The 10,000-nt window shown below is 43.7% G+C and overlaps 1 protein-coding gene across 1 annotated transcript in view; it reads right to left on the bottom strand.

Moving 5' to 3' along the window:
• Window positions 1–10,000, bottom strand: part of LOC121698177 (thyrotropin-releasing hormone-degrading ectoenzyme-like) — a 163,958-nt gene that overhangs the window by 13,581 nt on the left and 140,377 nt on the right. Inside the window, exons 13-16 of the mRNA XM_042080024.1 lie at window positions 8,569–8,716; window positions 6,195–6,292; window positions 5,647–5,754; window positions 870–1,037 (exon numbers count right to left, since the gene is read on the bottom strand). Of these exons, the coding sequence (XP_041935958.1) occupies window positions 870–1,037; window positions 5,647–5,754; window positions 6,195–6,292; window positions 8,569–8,716 (522 nt within the window). The remainder of the gene's footprint in view (window positions 1–869; window positions 1,038–5,646; window positions 5,755–6,194; window positions 6,293–8,568; window positions 8,717–10,000) is intronic.

Raw genomic sequence — 10,000 nt, 5'->3', positions numbered from 1 at the left:
AAATTGCATTGCGAGACACCAGCAATTATTATCAGTAGAACTACAATTAGGGGCTACTAGGTGGCAAGAAGGATGTGATCAATCATATTTGACCAATCCCAACAGATATACAGGATATTATAATGGCACACAACTGCACGCCACGTTACATTTTAGACACGTAACTGTTACAGTTTTATATTCTCCTTCACCTAAACTGTTAGATCAGCACAAATGTCACGTGTTTAACACACCAAGAGCACACATATGCTACTGCTAAAGGTGTTTATCCTCAATGCACTGCAAGTGAGAACCGCTAAAATAAATAAATACACATTAGAGCATGATGAACTCTTCACTCCCTTTCAATAGCTCAGCAGGCATTTCAGTTTATTTAGATGAAATGGATTATCCATCACAATTCACATCCACACAGACTGGGGGCTGTTGCTAGGGCAATCAAGGTATGATTGACAGTGGTGAAAAAAAAAAAAAAACAACTCAAGGGAAGAACGTTCTGGTGTTCTAAGCTGGGGAAGGTATCAATAAGCCTTCAGCGAAGTGGGCCATATTAAAGGACTATGTGTTCAGTAAAATGTCCTCAGCAATTATTTCTCAGTACTTGAGAAATAATTGTTGATATTTGAGTTCAAGTCCACTGGTTTCCCACTTACTTTATTTTGGAGCTTTTCTAGCCTTAGAAGCCTACAGGAACATTAAGTGTGTGTGTGTTTTTTAAAAAAAAAAATAAGAGAGATGGGGAGGGATCATGAAATGACCAACGGTCAGAATCAAATTAGTGCCACCATAATACTAATGGATTCAAATCTTGGACAGCCACTTTAGGAGGTGTATATTTTCAAAGTTTACAGTGAGGGGGTTGCTCTTGCCTGGTGAGGAGGAAGCTGTTGTCACTACAGGTCAAGGCCTCCAGAAGAACCTTCTTCTCTGAGATGGCAGTGGAGGAGTGGAACTTCATCCAGATGAACTCCCACACGTCCTCGTCCATGAGCGAGACACCCGTGCAGTACACAATGTCCCGCACGTTAGGTGGGATCCTGCACGATGAGAGAGTAAGAGAGAGAGAGAGAGAGAGAAGAGAGAGAGAGAAGACATTAGGTGGGATCCTGCACGATGAGAGAGAAACAAAATCAATAAACATTTCACTCCAGTTTTCCAACAGCCCTTTGCACATGCTTAAGGAAAAACGTGTCACCTTGGGAGAGCTTTGCTATTTTATTTTGCTGGTCACCACATCCATACAGCTATGCTAAAGTTACCAAACACCATCTGGCACTGGTGGTGAACACTTGGCAACAGGTCTAGATCTAAAGATAAACATTTACATTTACAGTCTTGCCTTGACTGGAGGTGAGCTCAAGTTATCACGATATGACCTCATGAATATTTCATTTCACTTTCTTAAAGCATTTTTCAACACAAGGCTGATGAAGAAAAAACGTTTGTCTACAATTGACATCTTTTGCATTTCTTTCTGCTTAAATTAGTCCCTTTACTCAGAGCCATCCTACAGTTAGTTTATGAGGGTGGTGAGGGATACATAAGGAGAGGCTCAGAGGAATGCTGGGTAATGTAGTATTTGCTGAAAAGTGGCTCTTACTCCACTGGATGAGATATGAGATTGAAAATGGATTTTCCAGTTACACGAGATGGTGATAGTGTTAGTGGGTGACCTCAGAGTTCACATACTGAGTGACTGACCTCTGAGTTTACATATCTGTCTACTTTTCAAACTGACTTCATTTTTGTCCCAAAGTAACAAAAGACTGCCTTAGAACCTATTAAAATAGGCATCCTCCAGAGCATACATGCCAACATACAGTGCATTAATGGCATAGAGTATATACATATATATATATATATATATATATATATATATATATATATATATACAGTATATACCTTAGAGAAACTAGGGCTGCATGCTATCTAAACGTCCCCTATAGGCAAATGATGTAATCTGATATGGGGCTGGGGATGAAGCAGGGAGTTATTGCGTGCTCATGTTCCATTTTGGCTCTGACTAAAGAGCTTTGCACCAGGGAGGCTAGGAATGGACGCCAGTGGCCAGAACATTTGTACAAGACTGGAGGTAGGTGACATTTAACCCTCAGGAGGACAGAAGCTATTCACAGGCCGAGCTTCCTGGGCCGTTTGCACAGACAGATAAAGTTCTGCTGATTTCGAGTTGAGCCATCTGGGGAGTCCAACACAAAGCACAGACAGTATGAAGGGGACTTATATATGCAGTATGTGAAAATGAAATAAAAATATGCAACATATATTTCTGTAGCAGGGTTAAATTTGCATAAGCTATATGCATGTAGCCAATATCTTTGGTTTGCTATGATTAGCTGAGTACAATCAATCAAAAAGCAGAACACCTTCATGCAGTGCAGTGTTTCAGAGAATATATTAGTGGGGATTTTTGTCTTTAAACAGATATGAAAGTGAAGAATGGCAGGAAGTGAGTGGAAGAGAGAGAGAGAGAGAGAGAGAGAGAGAGGAAGAGAGAGAGAGAGAGAGAGAGGCTCTTACTCCACTGGATGAGGGTCAAAATAAAACCCAGGTCCCAGTGGCCACTTGGATCTGAATGTGGTATAAATACTGCTGCATGCGCCACAGCAACCCCCAATGTGCCTTTGATTTCTCTCTCTCTTTCTTTCTTTCTTTCTTTCTTTCTTTCTCTCTCTCACTCTCTCTCTCTCTCACACTCTCTTCGTATATATTATATGGTGGAAGAGACTCGCTGTGACAAAAATGAATGGTGAAGTTACATCCCCGACCGAGAGGATTAATAAAACATTATGTGACCTCAAAGACATTATCGCACAAGACAAGTCCGCAGATGAAAACTCAAACGTAGAGGATCAAGCATGCTTGACCTACAAGGAGAGATGAAGATAGATTCAAAAGCAGAACTGCAATCATATTCAGATTAATCTCTCTGTGAGAACTGCACAGAGGAAACAAAATAATAAAAAAGTAGCAGAACATTATAGTAAATTGCACTGCATTTTTGCTTAGCATAGTAACAGCAAGTGACTCAGTAGCTTGGCACAGAGTACTATGACTGGATACTTGTTAATTGCACTGCTTCACTGTGGTATTTAACCTTAATGCTTTACTAGGGTTTCTTTCCATCCAAGGTATGAGTAATAGGAGTTTACTTGGCTAAAATCTAGTGCAAAAAGGGTTTGGCCTAAACCTGGTTGAAGTGGGTTGCTGTCCATCAACAACAGTGCTGAACACACAACACAAATGATAACGCTGTCCACAGCACTGTGGTCCTGAAGCCGAATCACCCATTGGGCCACATCTAACTAATGCTAACTGTTGGGCTCTGACTAGTGGTTTTGGGAACAGTCTAGCCTCAGTCACCTCCAGTCTAAAAACACATCTGGAAAATGAACTAGGAGGCTGTGGACTGTCTTACCCAGACTCTATCCACTAAACTGCCACGGCAATAACTCAACTTGAGTCTGCTTGTCAAATGTCTCCTTCAAACCTCATCCGAACATGGTCAAAAGCTCTTCACAGTTAAATGCTCACGGCACGCACCGTTTAGAGGACCATAACAACGTAGGCTAACTGTCAGCCATTATATACCCTCGCTCCTCCTGTCCACCCTGGCCTCTCCTCAACTGCTCCATAAATGCAGAGGACAAAGGCATTATCTTTTATTGTGCACTTGTCCTTGACTATGGACTCTGGAATCAAATGGAGGATTTTACTAAAGGGTAAGAGGGGGAGGGGGGTATGATGTACACCAGAGAGAGGGGCATTCTGGGACGTAGGAGGTACTGACGTTACACTAATTGTTTGAGAATCCTAAATGACCTGTCAGCTTCCTCCCAGCAAAAAGGGGGTCACCGCAACCACCATTTTGACTTTAGCAGCAGCTGCACACCATGGAGGCTTCAATATTTTAATAGAACATTTTTCATGTTGTTCACAAGAGAATATCTGTCTTTGGATGCGCTCAAGCACCATCAACACAAGTGCTAGTGCACAGGTCTGGGAAACCGCTCCAAGCAGCATGAGTAACCAAACACCCCAAACAGAATAAGACATTTTCCAAGGCTCGTTATGGTGGTGTCAAATACTGACTTGTGCCTGTCATAATTCTTTCCTCTGTCTCCATTCCAAACACTTAGGGAGAAGAATATGCAGCGAGACTCTATCAGACTGAGGTAAAGGAGAAGGCAGGGGTGCTTGCTCGAATCCATGTCACACATGTTTGTGTAGCACAGACATCTGAGTATGTGATCATTTGTAGGTGCAAGATATCTACACGGATGTCTGTGTGTGCAGTTACAGGATCTTTGTGTGTGTGTGTGTGTGTGTGTGTGTGTGTGCGTGTGTGTGTGTGTGTGTGTGTGTGTGTGTGTATGCATGTGTGTATCTGTACTGTATGTCTGTGTATAATGTATGCATGTGCCTGTGTGAATGTGTGTGTGTGTGTGTGTGTGTGTGTGTGTGTGTGTGTATGCATGTGTGTATCTGCACTGTACTGTATGTCTGTGTATAATGTATGCATGTGCCTGTGTGAGTGTGTGTGTGTGTGTGTGTGTGTGTGTGTGTGTGTGTGTGTGTGTGTGTATGTGTGTGTGTGTGTGTGTGTGTGTGTGTGTTTGAGTGTGTATGTGTGTGTGTGTATGTGTGTGTGTGTGTACATGTGTCTGTGTATGAAAACAGAGGTAAAGCAGCCGACCTCTTGCTGACAGGCTGTTACGGAGCATGCGTAAGGGCAACACAGGAATTGAAACTTTGAAAATCCCAGACCAACGCCTCCAATCCTCCGAGCAGCGCTTTTGTCATTACTCTCCAAGAACTAGTGCAAACTTGCCAGGGGATTACCGATTCCACCTCGAGCATCGCCACGAGCAAAAAGGAGAGGAATTAGACAAGTAAACAGTGTTTCCATGGACACTTGGCATTGAGCGCGCAAAATGTTGGCAGAATTCCTGCAGCGGCCCTATTGATCAGATCTTCCTGCCAGAGGCATCCCATAATGAAACCTCCATAGTGACTGAGTGAATAAGGCAAAACAACCATGTCATTTCACACAAGCCATAGAATACCTGGCAGGACTATACTGCTTCCTTATATATTGTTTCACTCAGAATACTGTACATAAGAACATCCTAGGGAATGTCTAACATATGGTTAATAGTAATTATAGGATACATCATACAGACTGTAGGGTGCTGTTAACATGAGAGTCGCTGTCCACAAGACACCAACTTGCTACAGATGCGAGCTACATAATACTCCTATAAAGCACACCATATGGTGAATCCAATCTGCATGCCACAGTATATTATGAATGTTGGCCACATGGGATTTCGTATTACAAATGTATGTTGCATGGTAGTATGTTATAAGTTATGCATACAATGTTGTATAGTGGTCCTATGCTGTAAATGCAAGTTTCATAGTAGTCCTACTGTATGTCATGAGTATAAGAAATGAAATGCATATGAAAGTTGCACGCCAGTCTATATTGCATGCTGTATGGTTCTGGTATTCTTATGTTGTAAATGCATTCTGAATGCGGATGCTATTCTGAGCGTGCAGGTTGCATAAGCAGCATGTGTAGAGGCTTGAGCAGGGGAGAGCTATGAGTGACCGCTCCATCTGTACCTGTTCTTGTTGCTGGAGATCCAGTCTGAGATGAGAGACACAGCCTGGCGATGACAGTTTTTGTTCCCGAAACTACACGCCAGCATGATCACCTCCCGTTGAAGCTCTCTATGATGGACAGACAGAGGGATAGAGGGAGAGAGGAGGGGAGAAAGAGTGTGTGTATGTGTGTGGCATAGAGTGTGTGTGTGTGTGTATGTGTGTGTGTGTGTGTGTGTGCGTGCGTGCGTGCGTGCGTGTGTGCGTGTGTGCGTGCGTGCGTGCATGCGTGTGTGTGTATGTGTGTGCGTGTATGTGAGTGAGAGAATAGGTACAGGTATGTGTGTGGGTGTGTGTGTGTGTGTGTGTGTGTGTGTGTGTGTGTGTGTGAGTGTGTGTGTGTAATGGGAAATGTATGAGAGGGGAAAAAACAAGTGAGAGACAAAGACAGAGGATGTACATTATTTCAGGGGTCTGCAGAAACACAGACAGCACATATATCCTGTGTATTTTGAAAAGCGCAAACTTTGTGAAAAGTAAAAAGAACAGGGTGTGGAGACACCACATACTCAGCCTGGTAGGCAGCCTGCATGAAGGAACCATCAGGGGAGGTTGTCGGCCAACCCAGCTTATGATACTTGGGAGCCACTTGTTTCAGTACATAGTCCTGTAACCAAAACATTACAGACACAAGAGTACAGGATATATTAAAATGAAAAATGTGTCGAGCAGAGACACAACCCACATCTGGTTGACAACAAAGGTCATAGTCAAATTTTAATCAACTACATTTTATGGACATTTCAAAGCGATGATTTGGTGCTCTAAATCCACACCTCTTTGAATGTCGTAGGGTAAAAGCTGGACAATAGGAGCATGAGATCATTAGGCGCTTCATATAGGCTAAACTGTCATGCAGCCTCTGAATTGCATCCTATAATAACACAGCAGGTGATGCCATGGATAAATCACTGTGACGACATTCTTTCACGGTGCCTCTATGAGAGGAGAGTATGATTAAAAATGATGTGTGGCAAACGGCTCAGAGAAAATACACACACACACACACACACACACACACACACACACACACACACACACACACACACTTGCACATACACAGTGTGCTTTCTTATACTCAGCGCCGACACCTGGCAGAACAAGATGTTGGGTAAGTTGGTGGGTAGTGGTGGCGCTCGTGTTACGCATGTTTGTTGTGCTAATTCTCTCCGCATTCAGCCCCCTGGTGCGCTGCCAGAGCCACAGGATTAATACGCTCACAGCTGCAGTGGCGAGGCGCCGGGGGAGAAACGCGCCGAACATTCTGGACAAGACACCTGGCCAGCCACTCCGAGGCATAACACCGGACAGAGTGGGGCAGGGGGTGGGCAATTTACCACAGCTGGCACATGTCCTTTATCGCTCTCTAAAACATCTTCTCCTGCGGACTCCTGCGGCTCAAACAAACATTATCGGCTGATGGGCGCGGAAGTGCGGGAGGACATAGGAAGTCACGACACATTCTTCATTCTTTTCCAGTGAAAGGTGAGAGGAGACCTCCATTAGGGTAGACTGGGCAAGAGTGAGTCAGAAATCCTGTGGGAAGCAGTGACTGAGTCATGGCTTTCACACCTCTCTCAGAGAGAGGGAAGAGATAGAGAGAGAGAGAAAGAGAGAGAGAGAGAGAGAGAAAGAGAGAGATAGAGAGAGAGAGAGGAGGTGGAAGGAAGGAGGAAAGAGTGAGAGTGTGAGGAAGAGAAAGGCCATGAACAAAATAGAAGAAATGATAGAAGTAAAGAAGAGAAATGGAGAAGAGAGAGAAAGAGAGAGATAGAGAGAGAGAGAAAGAGAGAGATAGAGAGAGAGAGATATGAAAGGCACTGTAACAATCCTGGAAAGGTGGAAAGGACAACACTCCAGCAGACAGAGGAGATGAAGAGCCAGGGAGGATGAACCTCACTCCTCATTCCCTCACAGGCAGGAGCAGGTTACTCAATCCTCATCTGACAGGCAGGAGCAGGTTACTCAACCCTCATCTGACAGGCAGGAGCAGGTTACTCAACCCTCATCTGACAAGCAGGAGCAGGTTACTCAACCCTCATCTGACAGGCAGGAGCAGGTTACTCAACCCTCATCTGACAGGCAGTGCACAGTGCCACCAACAGCACAGATGTAATAGCCTCTCCTCTGCTCTGATTCTGTGAACTTTCCAGCTGGCTCTGTTATCTACTTAGGATGCTGAAAGCATTAACTAGCCAGGGGGCTGCATTCACACCAACAAGGCAGAGCATCTACTGAATCTCTTTATGCACCATCGGAGAGAACAACAAAAGCTTTCAACATCTGTGCCCTCTCAATATTTTGGGTTGAACATTTTTAAACAATTTTGTGCAACAAGGTCTGCAACATTTCAACAGACACAACAGCGAGAGTTCTCCCTGATAGGAAGTTATGCTGCAAACAAGCTCTCATGATAACATCTTTATGTAAGCTGCTCCTATTCTTCCCCCACCAATCTTACCAAGATATACTGTACTGGATCACGACTGCAGCTACAATAACAGGACTCAGACTCAGTATAATTACTGCATGCAAGTGTAATTTTTTTAAACCCAATATGCTGTTGATATGTTTGTTACAATGTAATATGTCTTGTGGAAGTACAAATTGTTTCACATCTCTGAACCAAGCCCTAAGACCAATCCAAACTATAACAACTTCTTCACATATATAAGAAGACATAGGACCCTGTTCTACTTTGTTCTAGGTCTACAATCTATACTAATTTAGGATACAATCAGGTGTACTGATTAATTACCTAATTATATATTGAGTGCTAAGCACCTTGGAGCAACCTGTAGCTGTAGCTACATCTCCCTAAGACCTGAGAGTTGTTGTGTCAGGAACACCTGCGCTCGGCTCACGTGGGATACGTTCACCTACACTAAAGAGGCTGTAGTCCTCGGTGCGGTCCAGTAGCTTGTCCAGCTGGTAGAGGGCACGGCTGGCCGCGTGCCAGGGCAGGAATTCCTTCTCCTGGGGCAGGTAGCTGATGATCTGCAGGGGCACGTTCTGGGGCAGGAACCCGGCCCTGCGAGGGGCAGAAGAACAACATGCATGTCAATGGGAAGTGCTACACTATACGCTCCTGGAGAATTGACACTGTTTCAGACACTCCACAGAGGCGTGGGGGAGCAGTAGAGGCATCATTAAAACTGACGTCGCGGCCCCGGCCGTGGCATGACTGGCTGGGGCACCTGCATCGTACGGCGGCGACCCGGGTTCAATTTTTGCCCCGTGGTCCTTTCCGGATCCCACCCCTGCTCTCTCTCCCACTCGCTTCCTGTCATTCTCCACTGTCCTGTCATTAAAGGCATAAAAAGCCCAAAGAAAATATACTTAAAAAAAAAAAAAAAAAACTGAGTCGCGAGGCCCTGACACTCTGGATATCGTAACACCCCCAATTATCACCACTTTTGTTCAGAAATTCTAAAACAACAATGTTTTTTAACACTTCAAAATGACATTTGCTAAATGAACCTTACATTTTTCAGTAGCCTAGGTGTGTAGATTTGAACAAAATCTGGTTTGGTTCTTAACAGGAGCATTTACTGCCTGAAATATCCGATTTTTTTTACCACACTCGGAGTTATAGTGCTGGCCTGATGGGTCGCCTATTTACGCCGTTTCAACGGCACATGAACAGTTAGACCAAGAATTCTCGTCATGAAATAAAAATTCCACTGGAGCTCCAAGTGGTTGTGTACACGCAGCCTTACAACACTGTTTACAGCTCTTCGAGTCACTGTAAAATGTCATTTTTGGTACATAGCTAATTTAGATACACCTATGGTGTGGGTACTTCCATTTCTTTAGGAGTCCGCCATCTTGGTTTGTATAGAAATGGATATTAAGTGACACATACACGCAAGACGGCGAAAATACGGGACCGACGGTAATAGGGGGAGTTCCGATACAGTATAAGCATCCGCTAAATCCCACTCATTTTACATCAGGTTACTTATGTTACTTTACTTTACTTTACCTTACAAAGATTCAGTGACCATCTATTAACTGTCAAAAACATATAGAAATACTGTGTCAGCAAAGTCAAGCTCCACACACACACACACACTTTGTATTTCTAACCAGAAATCTAAGCCAATAAATATTACTACATTTCAATTTACCGGTAGTAGTTCTGCAGACATTTTATGTATTACATATTTCATTGACTGCATTGTCAGCGACAGCAACAACAAGATACTTTTTTAAAAACAGTGAGGCCTTACTACATTACAGCAAAGTACACTTTAAAAAGCAGCCCTGGTGCGCCCTATCTAATTACATTTCAGTAGTAAAATGTTGTGTGATT

The sequence above is a fragment of the Alosa sapidissima genome, chromosome 23 (genome assembly GCF_018492685.1).
Source record: "Alosa sapidissima isolate fAloSap1 chromosome 23, fAloSap1.pri, whole genome shotgun sequence".
Classification (NCBI taxonomy): domain Eukaryota; kingdom Metazoa; phylum Chordata; class Actinopteri; order Clupeiformes; family Clupeidae; genus Alosa; species Alosa sapidissima.
The sequence above is the reverse complement of the archived record's forward strand: the minus strand, read 5'-3'. Positions and strand labels throughout refer to the sequence as shown.